The sequence below is a fragment of the Pseudorca crassidens genome, chromosome 3 (genome assembly GCF_039906515.1).
Source record: "Pseudorca crassidens isolate mPseCra1 chromosome 3, mPseCra1.hap1, whole genome shotgun sequence".
NCBI classification, from domain to species: Eukaryota; Metazoa; Chordata; class Mammalia; order Artiodactyla; family Delphinidae; genus Pseudorca; species Pseudorca crassidens.
The window spans coordinates 1127056-1154375 of NC_090298.1; the positions used below are offsets into that span (position 1 = coordinate 1127056).

General features: G+C 65.1%; 1 protein-coding gene across 1 annotated transcript; it reads left to right on the forward strand.

Moving 5' to 3' along the window:
* Positions 1-27320, forward strand: NKD2 (NKD inhibitor of WNT signaling pathway 2). The gene is made up of 10 exons (XM_067730316.1): positions 1-186; positions 285-320; positions 654-751; positions 21881-21941; positions 23133-23260; positions 23576-23671; positions 24405-24552; positions 24993-25077; positions 25568-25695; positions 25869-27320. Exons 1-10 carry the CDS (start codon positions 162-164, stop codon positions 26432-26434), a joined length of 1371 nt encoding a protein of 456 aa, XP_067586417.1. The 5' UTR covers positions 1-161; the 3' UTR covers positions 26435-27320.

Genomic DNA, 27320 nt, shown 5'->3' on the forward strand with positions numbered 1-27320 from the left:
CCGCCGCTGCCTCCGCCGCCCGCCCCCGCTCCCCGCGGCTGAGAGGAACCCGGTCGCCTGGTCCCTGCCGCCCCCGCGGACGCCGGCCCCCGCCCCGGACCCCAGCCCGGCACCTGGGCTCGGCGCCGGGAGCGCGCGCGGGCGGGCGGGCCGGGGGCGACATGGGGAAATTCCAGTCCAAGCACGGTGAGATGCGGGGCGGCGGGCAGGCGGGCGGGCGGGCGGGCGCGCGCCGGCCACTCACTGTCCCTTCCCTCTCCCCGCGCCCTCCGGCCGCGCCGCAGCCGCTGCAGCCTTCAAGCGGAGAGAGAGCCCCGAAGGTGAGCGCGCGGGGCGGCGGCCAGGGCGCGCGACTGCCACCGGGGCTGGGACCCGAGCACAGAGCGCGACGCGCTTTCTGCCGTCGAGGCCGGGTGGGGTGGGGTGGGCGGGGGCGGGGAACCTTGCCTTGGGGCCTCCGGGAGCGCACAGGTTTCCCTGCCCCAGACCGCGACCCCGGTCCCCCGCCGGAGCCCCGCGCCCCAGGCCGCGCGGCGAGGGGTGGGCGCGCCTGGCGGCAGGGCATCGTCCAGGCGCAGCTCCCGCGGGCTTACCGGGCGTCTCCTTCCCTCCTCGGCGCCCCGTTTCCCGCGCGTCCGCCCACGGGGCCGCAGGGGACAGCTTCGTGGTGTCTGCGTACCTGGGTGGCCGCAGAGGCACGGAGGAGGCGGAGCGGCGGGGCTGCGTGGAGCACGGCACAAGGGACAAGCAGGTAGGCGTGGTGGGCCCGGCGGCCCCGCCGGGGCCAGGGGACCTGAGTAGCAAAGTTGTGCCCTCTGACCCGGACCCAGGACCCCAGGACAGAGAAGGCGAGGACCCCGATGGCCCAGCGAGAGTGACTCGGGCTGGGCCAGACGGCCCCGCCCTCTGGGGGAGGGGATGTGGCGCGAGGCCTCGCTCTCCCAGGCTGGAGGAGTGGGGGCAGGGCTGGGGAATGACCGGCTGTAGGATCAGTATACCGCACAGCAGTGGCGGCCACAGCGTTAAAGGCCACCGTGCTGCCCATCTGCCGTGTGGGTGACCGCAGGCCTGCGGGGATGCTCACGGGAAAGCCCAGGGACACCCGGGCTGCAGGTGCTGTCAGGGGTCGCAGGGGTCCCACTCAGGACCCAGCGCCCCTGAGAGTGGATTTGGAAGGGTGTTCCGTCCAGGCCTGGGGCACCAGAGGGGCCTTGGGCAAACCAGACTGCGCACGTTCGCCCGGGAGGAGAGAGGCCGGTGGATGGTCTCGGGCGTTAGTGTGGACTGGAGTTGGGTCGGTGGCCGTGCCAGACGACGGAGACCCCCTCCTCCACCACTGCGTGTTCCCCGCAGAGTCCCCCGCAGACAGAGTACAGCAGCGCATGGACGTGTGAGCTCTCCTTTTGGAAAGACGCTTTTCTGGCCGGTTGATAAAAGAAAAGTTCTGAGTGTGTTCGTAAACACTTGTGTGGCCTCGTCCCGAGAAGGGGCCCAGATACGCCCTGAGATCAAACACACAGCAGAGTTATGATTCCTGTGTCTGGGAGTGAAGTTTGAATCCCACGCCTGTGAAGGCAGGAACTCCAGTTTACAGTGTTTGCTGGGCACTCATGGGAAGGTTGCGTGGACGTGTGCTCCTGCGCACCACGGGGCCGCCCCAGCTGCTCTCTGGCCCTCCTTTGGCCTGATTTAGTTTGCCTGGGCAGGTGGGTGCTGATAACGGGACGGTGTTTCCTTCCCACTTGGTCCTCCTGTGTGTAGGGGGCGGCAGGCAGTTCGGAGCGGTGAAGGGCATGTCCACCACCTAACCCTGTCCTGCCAGCCACCCGGCGGGGCCGTCGTCAGCTCAGCACAGCAGGTCCCACACGCAGGCGGTGTTCGTCCCGGGCTGCGGGCTACGGAGATGGAAAACAAAACGCTTCCGCTCTGGCCGCGGGTTATAGTGCCAGGTTATGACGGTTTCTTAGGCCAATGGATTCCATGCTCTCGGGACGTTCTTGAAAGAACAGTGTGGGGTTTGGCTTGGGTTGTTCCCTTGTTGTTTTGTTCGCAGCTGTGGTCTGAATGTTTGTGTCCCCCCCAAAATTCATGTGTTGAAACCTACCCCCCTGTGTGATACATTCAGAGGCTGGCCTTTGGGGAGGCGATTAGGCCCCGAGGGCAGAGTCCTCACGACGGGATCAGTGCCCGTATGCGAGCCCCAGAGCACCGCGCGGCGTTACAGGCAGAAGGCCAAGCCTGCCGGCCCCTCGGTCTTGGACGTCCAGCCTCCGAGACTGTGAGCGATGAACTTCTGTTGTTTATGAGCCACTGCTCTGTGGTGTGTCGTCGCCGCAGCCTGAACGTACTGTGACAGCCTCATTCATGACGCCACGATGTAGGAAGAAAAGAATCTCAGGATAAGGGATGGGCCTTTAAATGTAATACATTTGATCTTTTCTCGCCTTTTCCCATCTTTCCTCATCTGGCCATGGGGCTGTGAGCCACGCTGGGAGTTTAGACCCCCCCGGCCCAGGTGCTCAGGTATCTCGCTGCCGCACCGCCGACCCCCCTCACCGGGCACCTCCACTCTTGCCTCTGCCCGGAAGTTGCTCTGTCGGGGGACATTGGGGTGTCAGGTCCTACGTTCCTCCTGTTTCCTGTCCTTCCCCTTGTGTGGTGTCCAGAGCCCCGTCACCGTCCCTGTCCTCCCAGGCGATGTCCCAAGGAAGGCCAGCCTGACTGTGCAGTGCCCCCAGAACACCTGACTGGGGTCAGCGAGGGGACATGTCCTCCTGTGCTTCCACGCAGGTCAATCCTGGTGCGCCGTGTTGCCACAAGAACTGTCCCAAATGACCTCGTGGAAATTAAGTGCATGTCCACCACCTAACTCTCACCTGCCCTCACTCACCATCCACCCCCCGCCCCAAAAATAAACGAAATGAGGTTGATTTTGCCCACTAATTAGTGAGCCGTGCTGGCCCCTGGTGCCCGCGTAGTGCACGTCTAATAAGGTCTCTGATAACTATTAGTGTTTTCGGGCAGGTAGATGCCCGCTTCGTGGTCTAGAGTGGTCCTCCTCCTTGATTCTGAGAGACGCTGCCTCACTTCATTGCCACGGGCCCCCAGGGGCCTGGGGTTGTGCAGGTGCTGGCCAGTGACGCGGGACATTGGCAAGAGCGGCACAGAGGATGCAGCAGTGGGTGACTGAGGCTGCACGTGCGTTACAGTCCGGAGGAGAGACGGCGGTCACAGCGTCAGCGCTTGACTGCGCTGTTCCAGAGGTGGGGCTGGCGGAGGTCAGGGCGAGGCCCTGTGGGGGTCCAGCTGCCCCTCCCGGGCACGTGCTCACTTGCCATCTGCCCGTCTGATTTCTTCATGCTCCCTGCGGGGCAGGAAGAGTCCAGAAGACAAGAATCACCACTAACAACTGAAACTTTGTTGTGACTGAAACCCAGATCTCTATTGAGTAAGCGCAAGAAAGGGGATTCCAGCGGCTCCAGAGGCGTGGGGGCGCCCCGAGGCTTCTGGTTGCCCCCGTCCCCTGCCCCCGTCCCAGTCACCGTGGAGCCACGGTGTGCGGTGTAAACCACACGTTACGGGGCTGTATCCTGTCCTGTGGACGCCAGGGCTCCTCCTCAGCCGTCGGGCCGCAGCCACGTGGAAGGAGTGGCCTGGGTGGACAGGTGGTGGCGCTGTAGCCACCGTGCAGCTCCACAGGCTGACCCCTGGCCTTCCATGACCCGTGCTCTGGGGACGCGTGATCTGTGGAGTCCTGGCCTGTGTGCGGCGTCTGGGCACCACTCCAGGACCAGCCAGGGGGGCTTGGCTTTCTCTCAGGGGCCCTGTTTCTGCCCTTGGATGTGGCCTGGCCGTGTGCGAGGCCAGCACAGGTGCGCACGCAAGCCTGGGGGCTCCTCTGGGTTTGGGGGGGCACCAGCCACAGGCCTGAGGGCCCAGACCTCACAGATCGGCAGGGAATCCCCCCAAGGTCGGGTGGTGTCAGTGTCCCTCCCCCCGCCCAAGCTTCCGGAACTGCAGATGGCCTCCCTGGATGCCGCTTGGCCTACGGATGAGCCAGGTGGTCCTGACTGAGGCACCTCTGGGGGGCCGCTGGGCTGGGGACCCTGGAGCCACAAGGCCGCTTTGTGGGAAATGCCTGGAGGGGGCGGGGAGGACGGGGCGGCCTGAGGACCCTGCGAGGCAGCCAGCTGCTCAGTGTGTCCCGGGGTGACTGGCCTACGTGTGCCTCTTCCTCACCTGGAAACCTGGGTGGGTGCTGTCTGCACGCGGGCCTCCCGGCGGGGAAGGGGACCCACCGTGCCCCCCTGGCTGTCCCCGGGGTCGGGGGTGCAGGAGGTTGGGGTCGTTTGTGGGCCTGCAGCCAATGGCATCTGACGGCCAGTGGGCGTCGAGGGCACGCGGACGGGCCAGACGCCACGCACGGGGCACCCGCCCCAGCCAGGTGCCCAGGGAGGGCGCGAGGGCAGAGGATGTGCCTGCCTCGCACGTGCTCTGGCATCCTCATGTGGTTGGCAAGGGCTCTGGGATGTGGACCCGGCAAGGCTGCGGCCGGCGCCCCGACCTCAGGGCCCGGGTGGTGGATGGTGTTAGTCGTAGCAGGGCCGGCGGGCAGAGGCTGTACCCCAGGGCAGGACAGCGGTGGACGCAGACCCTGCCCTCGGGGTGCTGGTCTCTTGAGAAGGCCCCAGGTTTGGTGGGAGACGTGGCATTTGCCTGCCTGCCCTGGGGACACATTGGCACGTGACACTGACCCACCACTCTCACGTGTGCCCTTGGGGGCAGCCCCCGAGAAGCCCCGTGTGCAGACCAGGGACGGTGGTCGGACGGAGGACGGGGAAGTTCATGGAGCGCCCCAGCTCGGGGACACTGTTTTGAGAGGAGGAGCCTGCAGGACGGTGGGGGGTCTCGAGCAGCCCAGTTGGCTGCTGGGTGAGCAGAAACACCAACTTTGCAGGAGTGAAAGCAGAGACCCGCCGTCACCCCGCTCTCCTCAGGGCGTGACAGGCCGCCGTGGGGGACCATGGTGCCACATCCAAGCGGCACCTGTCCCGTATCTCACCTTCGCTCTCCTTCGTGGAGAAGTAGTTAGAGGAACGACTTGCAGGGCTTTTGTCGAAGTCTTGCCTGTTATCTTCTTAGAAAATCCACGCCAGTCTGCAGTCTTCAGAAATCAGCCCTCAGCCCTGGTAGCTGCCCGGCGAAACTACCAGCTTTTAAGCGGGGGTAGTTTGCGGGGGTAGGTCTGCTCAGCGCAGACCCAGATGCAGTGGGAAACGCAGAGCGTCGGCGTGGCCCCGGCCGCCGGCCCGGCAGTGCTGCGCGGCCGGCTCGGAGCTCTGCTGAGGAGCGAGCCAGGCCCTCACAGCCTCGACGCTGTGGGGTTCGCGGTGAGGTTAGGGCCGTGAGCGCCAGCGGGTAGATTCTGTCCTGGGCGCCGTGGCCCCGCCGTGTGTGCCGAAGCAGACTGATCTCTCATCTGAGCCGCAAAGTGACCAACAGGATCTGTAGTTTAGTTTCACGTCCCTTGTTGGCGGCACCTGGGTCTCCAGCCGCCGTCACCTGGGCGGCCAGCGCTTCGCAGGGCAGCACGGCCGTGGCTCAGCCGGTCCGCAGACCCTCCCTGGGTGGGGAGGAGGCGGACGGTGCTGCCCTGCCCCTCTGGCCTGCCTCTCCAGGGGTCAGGAGTTAGGTCACGGGTCCCCATTCCCCGGCCGGGCCGCACAGCAGGAGGTGAGCGGCGGGCGAGACAGCGAAGCTTCACGTGCCGCTCCCCGTCTCCCCGTCTCTTCCCCACCGCTCCCCATCGATCCCCTGTCGCTCCCCGTCTCTCCCCGTCGCTCCCCATGTCTCCTCGTCGCTCCCCGTCTCTCCCCGTCTCTCCCCGTCGTTCCCCGTCGCTCCCCGTCTCTCCCCGTGTCTCCCCGTGTCTCCCTGTTGCTCCCCGTCTCTCCCCATCGCTCCCCGTCTCCCCGTCTCTTCCCCACCGCTCCCCATCGATCCCCTGTCGCTCCCCGTCTCTCCCCGTCGCTCCCCATGTCTCCCTGTCGCTCCCCGTCTCTCCCCGTCGTTCCCCGTCGCTCCCCGTCTCTCCTCGTGTCTCCCTGTTGCTCCCCGTCTCTCCCCATCGCTCCCCGTCTCTCCGCATCTCTCCCCGTCTCTCCCCGTCGCTCCCCATGTCTCCCCGTCGCTCCCCATTGCTCCCCGTCTCTCCCCGTCGTTCCCCGTCACTCCCCATCTCTCCTCGTCGCTCCCCATGTCTCCCTGTCGCTCCCCGTCGTTCCCCGTCTCTCCCCGTCGTTCCCCGTCGCTCCCCGTCTCTCCCCGTGTCTCCCCGTGTCTCCCTGTTGCTCCCCGTCTCTCCCCATCGCTCCCCGTCTCTCCCCGTCTCTCCCGGTCGCTCCCCGTCGCTTGCACTACTGCCTGAGCCATCCCCCACCCCCTTCCGTGGAAAAATTGTCTTCCACCCCACCAGCCCCTGATGCCAAACAGGTTGGGGACCACTGGGTTAGGCCGTCTCTTCCTCTGGAGGTGAGACATCGAGGCCACCCATGTCCCCTGTTCTCACTCCCACCGTATGGCCAGGGGGCAGCCAGCCAGGCAGCCCCAGCAAGGTTGTCACAGAAACACTGCCCGCAGGTGACGACTGGGAGCCCCGTGACGTGGCCCTTTTGAAATGTGGGCGGCTCCCCCCACCCCCAAGCCTTCCTCTATCCTGTTGTCCACGGGAGGCAGCCTGCGCAGTGGCCTCATTGCCACCCAGACCCTGCTCTGGGCCTGGAGCTGCCCGCCTGTCACTTGCCCTCACGTCTCTGGGCCACAGCCTGTGCTCCGTGGCGCGGAGGCCGCATGCCTCTGCTTGGGTCCTACGAGGAGACATGACGCGAGGGACGTGCGGAGAGCAGGACGGGAGCGGGCGCTGGTGCCGCGGGGCAGGGGCTGTGGTGGATGGCAGCCCACCCGTGGTCAATAAGCGTGGCGGGCCCGAGCTTCCTGCCTCTCACCCCAGGGCCCTGTGAGCTGCGCCCGCAGGTCAGCAGCCCCCCGAGAGACTGGGTGCTCCAGGCGGGCCCGGCGGGCGTGGGGTCGTGCTGGCCCCTTCCTCTCCTTCTCCCTGAAGAGGGGAGGCCTGTGGCTGCCGTCCCCAGTCCCCGGTCCCCGGAGTGGAGGTTCGGTCCCGGCCAGGCACGGCCCATCTCCTGAGTCTGTCCTGCGCTGGGTTCGAGGGAAGCCGCCTGCTGGGTTGCTGCATGTCGCTGCCCTGGGCCTCGGGCCTCCTGGGCGTGAAGTGGAGCCTCTCCCAGGTTGACCCTGCATCAGACAGTCGCTGGCTTTGGAAGAAAACGCCTGTGTCGAATGGAAGCCCTTGAGAAGGATGCCGCGGCCGGAAGCAGGCCTGGCGTGCGGGTCACCGCAGCGCCGCCGGGTTGGTGACCAGCCCCCAGGAGTGCGCGGCGGGCCTGCCCTCCCCACGGGGCCCGGACGCCTGCGGCCCTTCCTACCCAGCAAGGTGCCCTCTGGACGGCTACGCGTGTGGAGCGAGGGGCTGACAGCATCGCAGCAGGAACCCTGGCTGCTGGGAGGGGAGGAGGGTGCCCGGCCCTCGCGGGGAGAGGTGGCGATGGGCCGAGTATGGGTTTCCTGGGGCAGCCGTAGCAAAGCCCCATGGACAGACGGACAGGCGGACGGACGGGGCGGCGGCCTGCTTGTCTCCATCCCGGAGGTGGAGGGTCCAGGTGTCCACCTGCCACTTCCCACCAGGGCCTCGCTCCCCTGCCAGGAGGCGCCGCCCCCGCCGTGTCCTCCCAGGGTCACCCCCCTGAGACGTGACGGTCTCTTCGTCAGGACACAGGCTGTGGGATCCGGGTCCGCCCCGGTGACCTCATCTTACCAGAGGGCCTCCGCGGCGACCCCACCTCCGCACACGGTCACCTTCTCGGGAATTGGGGTGCGGTGCGGCCCTAATGGGCCTGAGGCTTTCCTTGGCTCAGGGCCGGCTCTATGCCCTGCATGTCCACCCTCCACGTGCACCCCGTGCAGGCCCCGCTGCTGCTCTGACAGCCGACACTCAGCCAGCTTTCTGGGCTCTGCCGTCCCGACCAGGCCGGCGGCTTGAGTCCCTGTGCTGGTGCATCTCTGGGGCGGGGTCTCCTGGGGACAGAGGCCCGAGGGGGGCCTGGGCCTCGCACAGGGGAGGCTCCCGTGGCCATGCTGACCAAACGGTCATCCGCCCTCGTGCGGCGGCTGCCTTTGCACCCCCGCTGGGAGCTGCACGGGCGTTGCTGCCCCGGGTCCCCCTGGAAGGGCTTCGGGGAAGTGGGGCCTCGGGGAGGGGACCGCGTGCCTGCCTTTCTGGTTCCTGCCTCCAGAGCTGAGGTCTGTAATCCTCCGGTTGTCGTGCTTGGAAGAGGGTGGATATTTCTATGCTGGTTCCACGGTCTCCCGTTAACAGCTCTCATAAAAGAGCCTCCTCTGTTCTGTGGAGAAGAAACCCTTGAAACGCGCCTCCCTCCCTGAGCACTGATTCCTTTCCCTGCAACCAGGAGGCAAAGAATCTCTAGGAGGGCCGGGCCCTGGGGTGTCTCACAACCCCGGGTCTAAGCCTTGCCCGTGGGGGTCTGTCTGCAGCTCCCGGTTTCACCCCCTCTGCTCTCTTCTCCCCCCACCCCTTCCCTTCTCCCCCTCCCCCGCCTTCTTTGGGCTGTAGGAGGTTGGCGACCCTATCCAGAGGCCAGTGGACCCTGACATCCTGGGGCACGTTGCATCCTGGCCTGAGGGCCATCTGCCCCTCAGATCTTTCTCCCCCAGGAGGACGGAGCCGTCCCTGCCTGGGGGGTTGCAGATGCCCACGTGTACACCCTAAACCCACGAGGTGCCGGCCCACTGCCCTGGGGTCCCTGGATCCTCAGGGGAGGGTTGAGCAGACCCCAGACCTCACCGGGAGGCGTTGGGAATTCTTCCTGAGGGAGGCTGGACCCGTGATCTTCCCTGTGGTCAGCAGGCACTGGGGCATCTGACCGTGGACCTCTCCAGAGTTCTAGGTCTTTGATGGCTAAAAGCTCACGTTGGGAGTGCCTTGAAGTAGTTATGTAGGAGAGAAGCCTTGGGCTCCCTTAGTGGGTCTCCTGGGGTGGCTGTGACAAAGCACCGCCGGCTGGCCGGCCTAAAATGACAGACGTTTACTCTCTCACCGCTCTGGAGGTCAGAACTCGGACACTGAGCTGTCCCAGGGCTGCGCTCCGTCTGCAGGCCCTGCGGGGGGTCCTCCCTGCCTCCTCCAGCTTCTGGGGGCTCCAGGCCCGGGAGAATGTAGTCTAACGCCGCGATTTCTACGTGGGCGCGAAAGGGATTCCGACACTTTCTTCCCGCGAGCTGGTCGGGAAGAGGCCCTGCACCTCGCGGCCCGCAGGCCCGTCCGGGGCACCTGGTTTCTGTGCTCAGGGCTCGCGGCCTGCGCCCTTTCCTCCTCGGTACGCGCCCCTCGGTGGCCCCTCTGGCCCTTTGGCAGCAACAGGTCAAACGTCTGCGTTGGCCTCTCCCCGGCCTGGGGGCACCTGTCCGGCTACCGCTGGGACGTCCACTCCCTACAGCCTGGGCAGAGCTCCTGATGCACCCCTGGACCTGCATCCACAGCCTGGCCTGCTTGGGACAGCCCCGTGGTCCCCGGGCCCTCAGTCTCTGGCATCCCCATCGCTCAGCAGATCTGCCAGCCCCCCGGTCGGCCTGGAGTCGAGAACTGCCCATGTGGGCCGCCTGCTGGGCCTCTGCGCCGGCCAACTGACCACACGCGGCCAGGTAGGCACGTCCCTCCGCCCAGAGCCGCCTGCTGCCCCTTGGAGCCTGTGCCGACCGACTCCCGCCTGCCACCCCGGCCACCCTCGTGTCCGGTCTGCCGGGTTTCACGTGTTGCTCCGGCCCCTGGGACTTTTGCTCAGTCCTTGGCCTGGGCCCTGCCGTGGACATCTGGCCTGTCCGGGGGGGCCTCAGGCTGCCTGCTAGGACTGTCCGCCTTGCCTGTTTCAGACCCCTGCCCTTCTACCTGCCCGACTGAGTCATCTTCCCAGCACTGGCCAGCCGGAGCTGGGTCACTGAGGTCCCAAGGGTCCCGGGCTGGGGAAGCCCCGCTGCGGGGCCAGAGTCCAGCTGGCGACCTCTGTGACCTCGGCCGATCACCGCGTCTCCACCTGGGGGTGGGGGTGGGATTTGGGTGCTCCCAACCGGCGCTGGATGTGGGCTGTACCCACGCCGCCCACAGCGGTCGCTGCCGGCCACGCTGGTGCCTGGAGTGTGGCGAGTGCCAGGGGAGCTGGATTTCTAACGTGGTTTCATTCATAAATTCAAATGTAAGTAGGCACACGTGGCTGTGGCTGCCACGTGGACAGCACAGCTCCAGAACGCTCCATTTGATGTCTGCTGAGCCCCGGGGCCCCTGCCCCCGCAGCTGCAGTCTGGAGAGTGCAGAGCCCCAGTGAGCTTGGCGGGTCTCACGTACCTCAAGGAGCTGTCAACGGCCAGCGTCCGCAGGCATTGGCAAATCCCTGCTCATTTTTCAGCTGGAGGTTTGGGTTTTCACATTGGCCGGAATCCTTTTAGATGCAAGAAAGCAAGGCAGATCGTTAGCACCGGGGGTTCAGTAGTGTTTGTTCGGTGAGCAGGTAATGCACCTAAATGTACAAACGTGCAAATGGGGGCGAGGACCGTCGGAGACGCCCACCTCGGCTCGGCAGGGAGGATAAGCCGAAGTTCGGCAACATTGACCCCCTCCGTCCCTCGCTGGGGCCGTGAGCAGGGAGAAGGCCGCCCTCGGTGGCCTCAGATCCAGGTGATACGCCGCGGTCTGCTTCTAGCCCACAGGACCCTCTCCCCAGAGGGGTGTCAGCAGAGCAGCAGAAGCGGTGAGGAGTCCGTCTCACACCACAAATCAAGTTGGCGGGGCCGCTGCCGAGGGCCCACGGGAGAGAACACGGGCGGGCACGGCCGTGCAGCGATCGTCCGTGTCACGGCTCTTCCCACACCCGCACGTAAACGCACCCGCGAAGTCAGAGGTGCTGGAGTTTGTGGGTGAAGAAGGAGGACAGTGAAAGGAGATCTTGGAAGAGAAAGTCTGGGGTCCAGACTCCACTGGCATCAGCGTCCACGGCTGTCGAGTACACGGAACCCTCCCGGGCTGCCCGGGCAGCAGGCGGAGGACGGCAGGCTCAGGGTTCCTTCACGGGACGGCACACCCGCATCTGAAGCTGGTGTTCGTCTGGGTTTTCCTGAGTCACGTGGGGATCCCAGGTGGCTGTAAAGGGCACGCAGAGGGTGCTAGGGTGTCCGTATGGTGGGGCAGCTCCTCCAGGGGTACTGAGTGCCCTGGGATGGAGGACCCCATGCCCACCCATGAGCCCGGACACCCGCTTCTCCTCTGAGGCTTCTTGAGGAAAACCTGGAGAAGGGCTGTGAGGCAAGAGCGGGTCTCCTGCGCTCGGGGTTCTTCCCATGCTCCCCAGAGTCTCCCAAACCACGCGGCTGCCCTGGGCCCGGCGTCGCTTCTGAGGCGAGATCATCGTTTAACAAAGGCGCTTTTCAAAGGAAGAAACGCAGGTGGCCAACAGGCACACAAAAAGGTGCTCAGTAGCGCTAATCATCACGGAAATGCAGATCAAAACCACAAGATGTCACCTCCCACCTGTCAGGTGGCCACCATCGAAAAGAGAAGAGATAGCAAGTGTTGACGAGGGAGTGGAGAAAAGGGAGCCCCCGTGCACTGCTGGTGGGAATGAAGATTGGCGCAGCCCCTGTGGAGAGCAGTCTGGAGTTTCCTCAAGAAGTTAAAAACAGAACTACCACGTGATCCAGCAATCCCACTCCTGGGTGTGTATTCCAAAGAAAGCAGAAACACTAACTCAGAAAGATAACACGTGCAGCCCCACGTTCACTGCAGCACTGTTCACGATAGCCGAGACACGGAAGCCACCTGAACGTCCGTGGATGGATGGATGGATAAAGAAGATGTGGTGTGTATATACAGTGGAATGTTATTCAGCAACAAAGAAGAAAATCTTGCCCAAAACATGGACGGACCTTGAGAGCATTATGCGAAGTGAAGTAAGTCAGGCAGAGAAAGACGAACGCCATGTGATCTCTCTCGTATGAGGACCAGAAATATGCAGAGACGAGAGCTCTGATTGCCGGGGCTGGGGGTGAGGGTGGGAGGAATGGTTGAAGGAGGGCTTAGGCAAGGCGAGTGCAGCTCTCCTCAAAACACTTTCTGTCTTTCACGGGTGGGGTCTCAACTCCGTTGCTTGAAGGGTGGGTTTTGGTTCCTGTGTGTAGAATTGGGGAGGGGGCGCTGGGCTCTGTCGGCCTTGACGCACGGGGGCCGGAAGCAGCCTCAGAGCCACGAGGAGGTGTTTCCACCTGACACCACACAGGTACTGCCAAAGAGAGGAAAACCCTGATCGCTCTCAGAGCTCGGCCCTCGGGCTCCGGAGCCGTGACCAAGTACAAACCGTTAGCGTCTCCAGCCTGTTTATCTCTGCTGCGGGCCCTGGCATCACTCGTGGACACGTGAGGCCTTCTAAACTAAAAACGCAAGTGCGTGGGGTTCTTTTCCACTTTGGAGTTGATCTTCCTTTGAAATAGAAAACATGAGGCTTAAATATGAATGAAAGAATGAAAAGCCCAGTGGTTTTTCCAGAGGAAGAAGCCGGATAGAGGAAGATGAATCTGGGTCTGCAGCCCAAACCCAGTGGCGTTAAACACCGTCTGAACGGGAGCGCTGGAGGGCACGGTGGTTCAGGCACGTGGGGGACGAGGGTCTTGTTGGTATTCTGCGTGTTGTGACCGCTGCGGCCAGGAAGCTTGGAGGGCAGCAGCAGGCCCTGGAAGGATGATCGCCCGCGATCTTCCGTGTTCTGCGAAGTTCCTCGTTGTTAGCTCTGAAGATGGAAACAGGAGCGGCACGACCGGGAGAGAAGCCGGTCTGCAGATTTGTTGCGAAATGGTTTAGTGTTAAACGAAAAACAGAATTGCAGGCTGCTGAGAACTGAGTCACGGAAGACGTTTTTGGCGTGTTCTATGCGCACTTCTCTGTTATCTGGGGTAGAGATTATGTGTGTGTGTGTGGGCATGCGTGGGCCTGCATATGTGGAGGTATGTGTGCGTGTATGTGTGTGCACACGTGCATGTATGTTTTCGTGCATGTGTATATGTGTGTACATGCACGTGTATACATGTGTATACATATGCAGGGTGTGTGTGTGTGTGTGTGTGTGTGTGTGTGTATCTTCTCACTGATCCTCCTCTTCTTGTTTTCCTTGCACATGTCTTAGGGTGGAGTTATTTCCCCAGCAGGTGGCCTGTGTGCCCCTACCGCCCCGCTGTAACTTATCCACAGCCGTGGGCTGTGGACCAGCTCCTGGGCTGAGTCCCCCGGGGGGCGTGTTTTCAGGCTTTCCTGCCACACGCGTGCCAGCCGTTCTCCGGTGGGGTAAGGTGACCTCACCCAGGAAGCAGGTTACGGCTGTGCGGGCACGTGAGGTCTGTAGGCATTTATTGTAGGATACCCTTTGATCCTCAAACGACTGAGTTTCTAGACCTCCAGTTCCAAATGTGGTTATTACCAGCCTGGTTAAACGGCGCTAAAGCAGGGGCACCGATGGGCAAATCTAGAAATGCCCCTCAGCTCCTGAAGTGCGGCTGTAACTTGGAAAGCAAGACGCCGAAGGCCTCTGTGGTTGTGGGCAAGCCCCGCACCGCCCCTCCCCCGAGGCCTTTCGCTTTGAAATCAGGAGCTCACAGCCACAGCCGCTGTGGCCCCTCGAGTGGAGACCCTCCGTGGCGTCGTCGCACCTGAGTAGGAATTACTAAGCCCCAGAGCTGCGTCGTCACATCTGAAACTGTTCCGCCGCTGAAGCCGAGACTCCCACCACCTGGCGTTTCCAGACAGACGCGCTGGCCTGGCGCCTTCCAGCCAGTTCTGCCCAGGCTGCCTCGGTCTCCCTTGCGGGTGTTTCTGAGATGTGTGCCCACCAGGCCTTCAGGCAGCGGGGTGGGCAGACCCCCTCTGCCCTCCGTTCTCTCCCGCCTGAGGCCACTGTCCCCCCTCCTCCCGCTGTCCCACCCTGCCTCCTTCCCCGTCCACTCTGCTGTACCCCTGACCTTTGAGTCTGGGGCGTCTCCCCCGCCCAGCGCCCCAGCCCTTGGGGTTTCTGCCTTTGCCTTCTCCCGCATGGCCCGGTTCTGTCCAGTGCATGGTGAGCCCAGGCCTCCCCACCTCTCACCCCACACCAATCCCACCACATCCGGCGTCCTGACAGCCCCGAGCTGGAGCCCGGCTTCCTCTCCGGTCCCCCCACTTGGCCCAGGTCGCCCTTGCCTAGATGTCACACCACCCCCGCCCCTTGCCCAGCCCCAGGCTCCTCCCAAACTGCCCCGAAGTAGCCTTGGTCGCCTTGGTCACTGACGCAGCACAAGCCTGCTGGGCATGTCCCCTGAGGACCCCGGCCTCCTCGCTGAGCCCCCGAGCCCCTGGCTGCCTGGGATGCCTGCTCCGGCCCCGCATCTCCACCCTCTGCCACGACCGGGTCCCCACCCCGGTCCCCAGCGGGCCGCCCAGCACCTGGGGCTGTCGTTTGCAGGATTAACCACGGGCGGGGCTGCCGTCCAGGGCGGGTGCGGCTGTCCTCGTGGCTTCTGGCGAGCCAGCTCCCTGGCAGTGCTGACCGCAGAGCCGGAATCAGTGTGGCTCTGACGGCCCCTTCCAGCCGTCCCCAGGGCCCTCCCCACATGCCGCTTCAGAGCTACCTGCTTCACCTGCCCAGGGCGGGGAGGTAAGGCCAGGCTCTGTCTCTGATGATCAGAAACCCTGCTGGACTGATCGACATTCCACAAGGGCTGACAGCCCACGCGGGGGGCCGGTGTGAGCCGGGGCCGGGGTGGAGAGCCCGTGGGGCAGCCAGGCGGTGTGGCTGGAGAGGTGCCCTGCGTCGCTGGGAGGGGCTCGCTGGGGTGGTGGGCGCGGCAGGAGCGATCCGTCTGGTTTCCGAACGGGTGTGAGCGCGTGGTGAACAGCACCTTCGGGATGGTACCTGTGACCCTGGGCGTGGGCCCCGCAGGCCCCGGGCCCCAGGCGTCCTCCTGGCACTGGGGCCACCCTCTCCTGAGGGAGCTGGGGAGCACCAAGGATGTCCTACCAGGAGCCATTCGCTCTGGAGGGCGCCCCCAGCTGGCCTGCTAGGTCCCCCTCCTCCCCGCGGCCCTCCCGCTGCTCCCCCGGGGGAGCCCCTCCCCTCCCCCTCCCCCTCCTTTCCCCTCCCCCATCTCTCCTCCTCTCTCTGACTTCCGGTGTTGTTCTCCTCCCCCTGCTTGAACTCCCATCCACACTGGGCCCCCCTTCTACCCCCCCCCCCGCAGACATCTCACCTCGGGACTCCGGAATTCACCCAGTCCAGGCTCTCAGAAGCGGCCTTGAACTTACATCCCATGGGACTGTATTTCCAGACCCCAAGATGCTCTATGGGCTTTAGCTCCTGAGCTGCAGGGGGGCTGCAAACTTCTCTGAGTGGATCACCCCGTATTTTTACTGTTCCAAGATCAGCGGTGGGACCAGAGCCGTCCTTGGGGGTGGGTGCATGCAGCCTGGCTCTCGCAGGGGGACCGTCTGGATTCTTGAGACAGCAACGTGTCCTTGGACCCTCCGCAGAAAGGAAATTGGACTCGACACACAGAGCTAGTTTTCCGTCCTCTGGGGAAAACTGGTTCTCAGAAACGCAGGCCTGGGACCCCCTCGGAGTCCAAAGAATCCACTGTGGGAGCAGACGCGGCTCTCAGTCCGCCCTCGCGGTTTGCGCTGTGACCCTGGCTTTGGAGCGGGGCTGCGGTCTCCCCACCCCTGAGGCCGGAGGAGGGGCCTGGTCGCAGCTGGGTTTCTGGCCAGTGTGCTTCCCTGTCTCCCCTACTTCAGGAGAAGGCCCTGTGGTGAGCGTGTGCGTGGGCAGTCACTGCACCCCGGCCTCGCGTCACTGGGAGGACAGCCGAGGCCGCGCGGCCGGCGGCCGGTTCAGGATTCTCAGCCGCCTTTCGGCTTCCGGGCGGTGCTGGACTCATTCTCATCCCAGGGCCCACGACTGTTACCTCATATGGAAAACGGGTCTCTGTAGATGTCATTAAACTCAGGATCTAGAGACGAGAGATGGTGCTGGTGGCCCAAACTGCTACCAGGTGTATCTCTGTAAGAGGAAGGAGGGGGGCGGGGGTGCTGACCCAGAATGGAAGATGCGCCCTGGAGAGGCCGCGTGGCCACAGGGCGGAGGTTGGCGGGATGCGGCCACGAGCCCAGAGACGCTGGGGTCCCCGGGAGCTGGGAGAGGCAGGAGGGACCCTCCCTGGGGCCTCCGGGGGAGCCCCTGCCACACCGTGGTTTCTGTTTCTCTGTTTTAAGCCACCCAGCTGGTGGCCGTTTGTTACGGCCGCCCCAGGACACGGACACACTGTCCTCCGGGCCCTGTGACCCTTGACAGCTCCTGCTTATTGAAGCCCAAATCCCCCAGACCCCCGTGCTAAGCCCTGGTGAAGAATCTGGGTTGAATCAACCTGGCTTTTTGAAGGAAACACATCTGTTTGGAAAAGAGGAGACGCCTGCCCTTCCTGGAGCAAAACAAGGCCTGAACTAACCCCATGGGCTGCTGCCTGGAAGGGCCTTGAGTTTTCCCTGCAGCATCGGCGGGGGGTGGTGGCGGAAGGCCGGGATGTGAGCCCCCGCCCGCCCTGAGGCTTGTCACAGGCCCGCGGCCACGCCAGGACCCTGGGTGGACCCGGGTTCAGAAGCCAAGCAGCCCGGTGGACGCCGGGCACCCCTCACGGCCGACTGCAGGGAAGCAGGTTCCCATGCAGGTGGGCGGCCACAGGAAGGGGCGGCCGGGCCAGAGTGGCCGGGGAGCTGGGCTGCAGGATCGACCAGGAGGTCCCCCTGGGGTCTCGAGTTTGCAGCGGATTTTAAGGTCCTTCCAGGATGCCCAGCATGTTTGTCGAGCAGTTTCTAACCAGACCCTTTAACAGGCGATGAGGAAGCAGGTTTGTAAAGGCCATCTTTTCACATGCTCCGCCCCGTTCACGGCTCCATGGGAAGAGCAGAAACTCCGGCCGCACCGATTCCCTCGGGGATCTTCCCGGGAGTCGGGGGGCGGGGAGCCTCTGCTCCGTCAAGAGTGTGGGGTTTCCAAGGAAAACGGGCGGCCCCGAAAACCCGGGAACACGTTTCCTAAGGCCGCAGAGCCGCTGAAGTTTGAAGGAATATGTGAATGTTGACATTTGGAAAGCGGACGGCGTTCAGGAGGCGATCGTTTACATCACCGAAGGTTTCTCCTTCTCAGTCAGCCAGACATCCCCACATGCACGTGGCCTTAAACAGGAGCCCATCCCCTGCCCCGCAGCCAGGCTCGCGTGAGGGGTGGACGGCCCAGCGCCGACAGCTCTGGCGGCTGGAGGGGGCACCCTGGCCGTGGGAACGTGCGGCCAGACCTCTTGGCTTTTTCACGGGAGGCCAGGGTCTGAGCTTTTAGGTGGTATGTCCCAACACCTGTGTGCCCGTAGGCCTCACCTGGGCAGATGGGCCGTCCTGGGCCTTTCAGCAGGACCTGGCCAGGCCAAGGGCCGCTTGCTGGGAAGGACCAGGAATTCAGTTTTGTGCCGTGGCTCATGGAGCAGATGTTCTCGGGAGTCTGAGCTCAGGACAGAGGCACAGCAGGGTACGTGGCCTCTGGGCCCCCCCAAGAGCCCCTGCGGGTGAGAGGGGCACGGATGGGACCGTGGGGACCCTGCAGCGAAGGCCGTGGCCACCCGACGTTGACGTCCTAAGAAGGACAGGGAAAATAAAGCTTCAGGACGCGTGGGCCCTGGTGCCGTCCCGGGGGCCAGCAGAGCGCCTGGCGGATGCCGGAGACTGAACGCAGACGCTGCAGGGGCGAGGACGGAGCTGCCCCTGCCTGGTGCCCCGGGGGTTGGCAGCAGCTCAGGCCCCGCGTGGATCGTAGAGCATGGCGACCTCGTAGCCCTGCTGGCTGATGTGGGAGTCCCGGGGCCACATGGGGATGGAGCGCGTCACCAGGAGCGTCAGGAGGTGGTTGGTGCCCAGGACCGTCCGGTCAGGCGGGGAAGCGGGAAGGTGGGGGCCGGACCGGAAAGCGAGGTGAGGGTGGAGGATTCTGTATGCAGGAGGCCGGGGCTCCTCTGGGGGCGCAAAGGGGAGCGAGGGGGGAGGTTGACGCTGGGGAGGGTCTGCAGCGGGGGCTCAGAGCAAGGGGGGTGCACGCCAGCACGGGAGGGGCATCCCAGGAGGGTGGGGCTGGGCCGCCCTGGGGCAGGCGCTGCGGCGGAAGCGGGGCCATCAGAAATGGGGCGTCTGTGTGCACCCCGGTCGTGCTTGAGGGCCCTGGTTCTCGGGCCGCTCGGGAGGCCGCCCTGCGGGGCGTGGCCGCGCGTCTGGCCAGCAGCCCTGCGGGAGGCTCTGTGTGCCGCAGTTAGAGCCCTTGGCCCTTGTGCTGAGCCAGAGCGGTGAAGTCTAAGGGACATTTTGGTGCGACCAGGGCGGTGTGAGGGCACCAGTCGCGGGAGAAGCGCGGCTGCGCTCCCTGCGGCGCTGTCTGCCCCGAGCGCCGCGCAGCGGCTGCTGTCGACTCGGGTCGTAAACGCTGCGTGTGGTAGCCTGTCGACTCGGGTCGCAAACGCTGCGTGGGGTAGCCTTGGGGTGTGCGTGGGTGAGCTGCACGCGCGGCCGTGTCAGGGAAGGAGGTCACGGCGGGCTGTCGTATCCGTCCTGGCCCGTCGTGTCCTGACTGTGTCTGTGATTGTAGGCGAGCAGCTCAGGGTCCAGCCAAGGGTCTGTGCAGACCGTTTCTGTCTTGACCCTCCCCCAGCCCAAAGCATTTATCGTCTTGTCTGTAACCAACACAATACGCCAAAAGCAAGTCTCAAATTATTTTAGAACAAAGACTGGGATGAAGTTTTGAACTTGCAACTTTTTTAAGCTCACACGTAGAGGACTTGGGTGGGTCTTGTTTTTCCTGTGACCTCTCAGCCGGGCCAGGCGAGCAATGTGGAAACCCTGGCTTCCTGCCTGTCGCTCCGGCTGCTGGTGGCCGAGGCCTCCGGGCCAGCCGCTCCACCAGCCGCGCGCCCCGGCGCTTTCCCAGGAGTGCGTCTCGGGGCCTCAGCCGTTCCACCCCGAGACTGGCTCTTCTAGCAAGAAGTGCTGTGCTCTGTTGCCAGCTGACCTGCAAGCCTCCGGCACCTGTCCGGAAGCCACCGCTGCTCCCCACAAATGCCTGGGACCTCAGCTTCATGACTTATTTTGATTTTACAGAAAAAAATTTAACCAAAAATCAGGTTTTCAGGAAAAGTGACTGGAAGTTATCTTAACGTCCACCCGGGAGAGAGCTCAGCCCCGTCTTTGGGCGGGAGAGGACCTTGTGAGCCCAGGCGCTGCGTGTGCAGGGCGTTCACAGGACCCCAAGGACGCTTGGAGCTATAGGCGAAGCGGGTGCTTTCGATGCCAGCATGCTGGGTGGCCGAGGGAGTGGCATCTTAATAATCGGGTGACTTCTTATTAAAACAAGTTCACTGCCCACCTGGCGTGCTGAGAGAACTATGGAAGTAGCCTTATTCTGAAGGGTGTGACGTGGAGGGGGTTAGGGCAGGGGATTAGGAGAGAGGAAGACGCCAGGGGCACCTGTAGGGGCTCTGGAGACAGGCGGCAGGGGTCCCCCTCCTTCCTGGGCCCAGCGACACCGGCTCCACCCCGCATCCTCCTCGAGGCTCCGTCTGGGCGGCGATGGTCCCTGCACCGTCCGGGTGCTCCTGTGGTGCCCACGGCCGTCAGAGCCCCAGGCCAGGTTCCCTGATGTCACGTGCGTAGGGGCCCCCAGCACAGCCGGGATCTCACCCAGAGGAGCCCGCGCTCTGTCCCTCGGCCCCGCCCTGCTGGCACCCGCGTTCCTGGGGGGGGTTCCCTTCCCCACGCAGAGCGGGGCATCTAGGCCGGTCCTCACTGAGCCCAGGGCAGCATGTGCGCAGAACAGGAGGTGTGCGTCTGTCTCCTCGTTCCCGTGGACCCAAGTGTCTTAGGGTGTGTTTGGCATCAAGGTCTTCTTCAAAGTAATCAGTCTGAAGATCTGGGTAACAGCATTCCAGGTGTTTTTCGTGGGGTTTGTTTTGATTTGTTTGTTCTCACAAAGAACAAGCTAGAGACGCAGAGCTGTGTTTGAGGCTGGCCTGTGTCCCCTCTCCTCCTGCCGATGGACACGGCCATCCCGAGGGCACTGGTGGGCCTGGCACGAGGGGCTGGGTCTGGCTGGTGGCATCAGGCCCCTAGATGAGGAACCTGGGAGCAGGGACCAGTGTCACAGCCGCGTGGGCCGAGCCGGCACAGGGCCTTCTGCTGTTCCGGTGGTGGCCGGGGCGCCTCGGGCTGGCAGAGGCTCTGGCACTCACCGGCCAGGGCAAGGATGCCGCCAGGCCGCCCCCGCGGGGCGCAGGCGTTGTGGCCCCCTCTCCCTGCCGCCCAGTTGGTCCCGCACGTGGCCCCTCCCTGCCGGGCCTGGTCAGCACCCTCCGAGGCACCGGCATGGGGACACTGCTTCCCACCCCCAGTCCACCTGCGTGAAAAGGCGACAGAGGGACAGTCTGACCCAACACCACCACCACGTGGAGATGACGTCAGGCCTGTTTGTGGACAGGTCGGGGCTGGTCCCCGGCCACTGCCCGCAGCCTGAGGGGCAGCGGTCGGAACCCTCCACCATCCCCTGCGGGGCCCCGAGCTTGTGGGGTGTCAGGCGGCCTGGCGGGGCAACCCCACTGGGTCTCCTGCCGAGTTGACTCCAGCCTGGGCCTGAGCCCTTGGGAGAGATGAGGGGCCCCAAGTGACCTGGAGGTGCTGCGTCAGGAGGTGCGATAGAGCCTTGGGGCCCAAGAGGGCCGTGTAGCCAAGCAGCCTGGGGGGCCGTGTCCTCACACACATCTGAGCGTTGCATCCTTGGCCGGGCTCTCAACAGCTCTGTGGCTTCGGAGTCAGAACGGAAACGTGGGGGACAGAGACGTCCGTCTGCCCAAGAGTCACCTGGGGAAACACCCGGGTCCTGGGGGCGACGCCACGCGACCCACCACTGGGACACTGGATGGAGCCGGGATCCGAGGCAGCTTCCCTGGCCGTGTCGCCCCTTCTTCCCGTCTCTGTGCTCTGACTTTTGTGAGCTGCCTCCACGGGCCACGTGAACTTCTGTTCTGTGGTTTCCTGGCTGAAACACCCTTCGGATACGTTGCAAGTCTTGTCCCGTTTTTCCGTAACTGGTCTTGGGATCGGCCCTGGAAGCCGGGGGGCTTCTGTCTGTGCCCTCGGCCCGGCTGCCCTGGAGGAGATGCTGTCCCCCTGCAGCCCCGGCCCCTGGGTTCGCGGGGGTTTCGGGGGCAGGTCACTCGGGTCCTTGCCCAGCTGTGACGGGAGGTGCTGCGTGCGGGCCAGGGAGCAGAGGGCAGGCGGCTTCTGTCCGCAGCCCAGGCTTCCGGTCTGTGCTCACCTCTCACAGCAAAGGCCAGGCCGCAGCGTCGTTCTCACTGCGTCTGCGCCCTTGGGCAAAGGCCGTGCCCCTCGTGCGGGGCTCCTGTTGAAGCCCCGGCGCGCTCACGGGCGCCACGTCTCGTCCTGGAGACGCTTCTCGTGGAACCAGACAACATCCAGGGATGTGCGTGTGTCTTACTTTCAAAAACCTGAGGCTTAGTGAGTGTGGAGAGGTTGGTATTTCTAGACCAAGAACTCTCGGCGCCCCGGGAGGTGGGGTCCGGTTCCGGCACCCGGAGCGCATGTGGGGGTGCACACCGTCTGCCCTGTCCTCTCTCCCTGCAGGGGCTGCCTGGCGGGGACCCCAAGGAAGGACCTTTCCGGGACGACCCGTGTCCCCTAGAGGGTAAGTCCTGCTCTCCAGACCTCACTGACGCCACACCGTACCCCAGGCACCTGCCCCCAGGACACCCTGGCAATGGGGACCACCCACACCCCACGCTCCCCGACGTATCCCAGCACACCCAGGCCAGCCCTGGCTGGTCGCGGGTCCCCACCGGTGGCCGTTTGCAGGTGCAAGCCAGGTTCCCCGGTCTTAAAAGCAAATTGTTCTGAGATGTGCTTAAAAACACATCTCACGTGGGCTCCTCCGTGGAGCAGATGACGTGGACTTCGGTCTGGGGGTTGGAGAACAAAAGGCGAATCTCAGGGCTTCTGCCCGTCCGCGTCCCTGGAGTCCCGCGAGCCCGTGGGCGGAAGGACAGGTTCCGCACGGGTGTTTCGGTGAATCCACGGGTCACCTGTGGGTGTGATGTGCCGCATTAGCGTAAGGCGTCCAAAGTGGTCTGCGTGCGAAGCATGACCGCCCTAGTCACCGCCACACATGTGCATCTGCCGTGGAGTGGGTCCCCGTGGCGTGTGACAGTGACCACCAGGCTTGTCCGAGGGTCACCTGCCGGGTGAGCGTTCTCAGCATTACGTGGGCGGGGAGGCTGACCGCAGGGCTGCCTTCGGAGGGGCTCCGCGAGCCCTGCCCAGGAGCTCAGGCCCTGGGTGTCTCCTGGCAGCTGCGTGTCTCCCAGACACGCCCGGCTCCTGTCCTGGGGAGTAAGTGAGCCCGGAGATCAGGGCACTCCTTGTCCGTCGGGCCTGGAGATTGGGGAGGGGGCTGCCCGGCGCACAGGCAGCCTCCCGGGCTCTGGTGTTGCGGGCTGTTGGGAAACCGGACCGTGTCGCTGGGGAGGGGAAGCCAGACAGTGAAGCAACCCTCCCGGGGGCCCCTCGGGCCGGGCTGCCTGCCTGTGGGCCTGCGGGGCCGCCCTCTCCCTGCCCCAGGCTTCGAAGCCACTGCAGCCAGGGAGGCAGAAGCGCGCGTCCGGCCGCGGCTCACCCCGGGGAGGGCCGCCCTGGCCTCCGCTCAGGTCCCTTGATGCCGCGTGTTCCAGAAGCCCAGGCCCTCAGCTCAGACCCGTCTGGAGAGGTCACAGGCCCAGCAAGGATGCGGTGGCCCCGGGGCCACACCCCCTCCCCAGCCCTGCGTCAGCCCCCGGGCCAGGCCAGGGGAGACGGGCCCGTCCCACCCCTCTCGCCCCTGCAGTGGCACTGCCGCCGGAGAAGGCCGAGGGCCGAGAGGGCCCAGGACAGCTCTTCGGCACAGACGATGGAGAAAGAGCAGTGAACCGCGAGGGCCCCCGCGGGCCGGGCAAGCGGCGCCTGAACGTGGACGTAGGTCTTTGCCCGGCTGCCCCTCCTGCAGGCGGCCAGCGCCGGGGGAGGGGCGCGTACCGCGCTAACATGGGGTCCCCGCGCCCTGCAGCTCCCACGCCGCAGGCTCTGCTGGGGGGAGGTGTCGCCCTGCACTCGGCCTGAGCGGCCCCAAGTAACTCAGGGGACTTGCCCGGCACCAGTGCCAGCACCACGGAAGTGACCCAGGAGTCGACTGTGCAGACCTCTCAGCTCCCCAGCCCGCCCGCAGTGGGGGTCAGGGCCCCGGCGCGAGGACGAGGCTGGCCCTGGCTGCCTGTCCCCGTCACCCTGCAGGCGCTCCAGTGTGACGTCTCGGTGGAGGAGGACGACGGCCAGGAGTGGACGTTCACGCTCTACGGCTTCGACAACAGTGGCAAGGCCACCAGAGAGGTGACACTCTGCGTCTGCATCCCACGGTCCCTGGAAGGGCGCTGGCCGCAGACAGACAACGATGCCCGGGTCTCCACGATGGGGACAGGCTGAGCCCCTCCAGGGCGGCGGGAGAGGCTGGCACCCTTCATAGACGGGCTTGCGCGGGGCGGGAGGGGAGCCACCGCAGGACCCAGGTCACCGACAGAGCCGGCTGGAGTCCGTGTCCCCTCCTGCGCCCGGCTGCTGTCTGTGCGGTTCCTGGCAGAGCCCTGCACGCCTGTCTCTGCCCCGGCCAGCAGCCCCTCCCCTCCGCAGGGTGGTGAGGGCCCCAGGGGTGCCCCCGGCGCTCTGCTCTGCTGGCTTGTGTGTCCGGGAGGGGCAAAGTGCCTCTTGAAAGGAAGCAGACACGTAGGATGACTGAAATAAGTGTGTTTGAGTTAAAAGCAGAATCTGATAGTTTATCTGACTGCTAAGTCTTTTGAACATAGATTCGGTTTGAAATTTAAAAGGTCGGAAAGGTGTGATTCCAGCAGGGCTGCTGGCTCAGGTTGCGTGGTGCATTCGCAGGATGAGGAAAGGCGTCTCAGATGAGCTGCCTCCTTTAGCTGGGCTCTGCTGGGATGCCGAGTGAATCAATCAGGCAGGCAGCCTGGAGGTGGCAGCAGGCAGCCTGGAGGTGGCAGCAGGCAGTGTGGGTGGGGCGGTCCTCCCCCCGTCTGCCTGTGTCCGTGACGTCCGTGCCCGCCCTCAGGACATGTCCAGCCTGATGCACACGATCTACGAGGTCGTCGATGCCTCGGTCAACCACTCCTCGGGCAGGAGCAAGACCCTCCGGGTAAAGCTGACCGTCAGCCCTGAGCCCTCCAGCAAGAGGAAGGACGGTCCCCCCGCCAGCCAGGGTGAGGGCCTGGCTCCTGGGCTGCAGCAGCTCCCTGCCCAGATGCCCTGAAGACCCTGCTTACACGTCAGCCCGCCCCTCCTCGCAGGCAGGCTTCCTGCCCCCCCCTGCCCCCACACTGCATCTCTCCAGAGCTCCCACCCACCCTGCCGGGGGGTGTTAACTGTGTCTACTGTTCAGTGCCCCCATCACAGAAAAAATCTCTATGGCCTCCTGAACATGGAAGGCGGGGCCTGGCACCTGGCGAGGGCTCGAAGCTGTTTGTTCAGTGAAAGAATGAGTGCGTGGGTGCCTGAGTGAGTGAGCGAACGAGTGAGTGAATGAATGAATGAGTGAGTGAACCAGTGGGTGATTGAATGAGTGAACGAGTGAGTGAGTGAGCGAATGAATGAGTGAGTGAACGAGTGGGTGAGAGAACGAGTGCCCACCTGCCTCTTTCAGACCGGGAGCCCACGCGATGCAGGATGGAGGGGGAGCTCCCCGAGGACCCCAGGGTGGCCGACAAGAGGCCGTCCATGCACATCAGGTGAGGGGCTGGCGTCCAGCTCTGCCCTCCTGAGATGCGAGCAGCCCAGCCACACTCCTGCGCCCCACAGGCCTCAGGGGCTGTCCCCTTGGGGTGGCCCGCCAGGACGGGCACCTGGGCACAAAGGCCGGATGCGGCCAGGGAGCCCCGGTCCCTCCCTGCCATCGGGTGGGTGGCCGGCACTCAGGCTGGAGCTGGGCGCTTCCAGTGTCGTCTGAGAGGCCATGGGGCTTGAAGGGCAGCAGGCGTTTGGCCTCCAGACCCTCAGCCCAGCTGCTCCTGTGCCCTACGGCTCCACTCACTGGGGCAGCAGCCACGGAGCCCTAGCTGGCGTCCTAGGTGACACAGAGACAGCAGAGGACACTGGGTGGGGCCGTGGTCCTGGGGTCCCCTTGGGCCCCTGCTTGTCGTAGCGCCCACCCTTTGTGGGTGGGCATGCTGCTCAGAGCATGAGAGAGCAAACCCTCGCCCCCCCCCCACGCTCCACCAGGAGGCCCACCGCCGACCCCCACCCCTGCCCCGAGCGGGGGCCCTACTGTGTGGACGAGAGCACGGAGCGGAGGAACCACTACCTGGACCTGGCGGGAATCGAGAACTACGCCTCTAAGTTCGGACCAGGTGGGTCCTGGAGACTGGGCCCCTGGCGCCAGGCCTGAGGGTTCCGGGCCCCTGCGGCGACCCCAGCTGGGGCCCCGAGTCCCAGAGTGGGCCGTTCAGGTGTGCGGGCAGGACCGGGTCCGGGTGGGACGTCCCAGGCCCTGCGAGGGGTCTCACGGGGGCCGTGTCTGCAGGGTCCCCCCCGGCGCAGGCCAGGCAGGAGCCCCCAGCCCGGGCCGCGCACCCGCAGGGCCGGTCCCGCTCCCAGGAGTCGGACGCGCACGCCGCGCACCATCGTCGCTGCCTGGGACCGGCCGAGCCCGCCCTGCTGGCCGCGGAGCCTGTGCCGCGGGCCCTGGACCTGCCGCCCCGGCCAAAGGGGCCGGAGAGGCCGTTCCTGAGGTCCCCGCAGGGCTCGGGGCGGCCGCCCGGGGCCCCCAGTGGGGGCAGGCCCGGGAGAGCGTTCAGCTTTCATCCGCCGGCCCCCCAACCCCAGGCCCCGCCCCAGGACGGTCACCATGTCCCGCAGTCCCTGCCCCCGCCCTACGGCCACAGGCGCTGCCGGCAGAGGGGCCGGGAGGGCCACTCGCCGCTCAAGGCCGCACCAGGCCAGCCCGCGGCGCTGGAGCACGAGGCAGCGCGGGAGCTGCCGCCCGTGCTGCTGGGCGAGGCCTGCGCGGTGCCGGCGGTCCAGCGCCACGAGCACCACCACCACCACGAGCACCACCACCACCACCACCACCACCACCACCCGGCCTAGCGGCCCCGCCGGTGCTGGGGACCCACGCGGAGGAGCCTCCTCCCTCCTCGACGAGGAGCGTCTCCCGCCAGCGGCGTCCCCGTCCCGAAGCTTTCTGTGTCATCCATAAACAAATTTGTACACTCGGACGCCTGCCCCTGCTCCTGTCGCGATGCCAAAGCAAGGCCCGCGGGGTCGAAGGGACCCTGCTCGGACGGCCTGGGCGTGTTTTCCTCTCGGAGCCCCGCTGGAGGCGCTTCTCCTGCGCGGCAGGGGGCGCGAGGGGGGCCCCGGGGGGCCGGGGGCTTGTGGTTCCCGTGGCTCATCCACCCTGAACCAGGGAGGGGCGGCTCGGGGCAGTCGCTGCTCGGGGCCGCGTGTGCGAGGCCGGCTCGGATCACGGGGAGAAGGGTGGCCCCGCGGGGGGCCAGGGACGCGGCCGGAGTCCAGAAAGGCGGAGGTGAAAGCCAAGAGGAGGGGCGGCCAGGCAGGGCCACAGGCGGTGCCGCTAGCATCCTACGAGGACACAGACGTGGCCGGCGGGGCCAGGGAAGCGTGGGCGCCCCCGAGAACCGCACACGCGTGGACAGCTGGACAGGAGGCGGGCGGAAAACCTTGAGTGCGGGGCACAGCCTCAGCTTTGGAAAAGCGCGATTCCCTTTGGGAGGCTGGGAAGAGGGCCGCAGGCGAGCAGGAAGCCTGGGTGTCCTGGAACCTCGGCCCGCGGACCCCCCCGAGGCAGGACGTGCCGCTGCTCCGTCTGAGGTGAGCAGCTTGTGAACTGGTGCAGCTGGTTTTGTGTTTGCCTCCTCGGCGCTGTTTTTAAGGATACAGCGAAGTGGTGGTTGGTCTGTGATCGAGTTATCCCCCCGTCATAATAAAAATACGCGCATTTTGTAAGACGTCA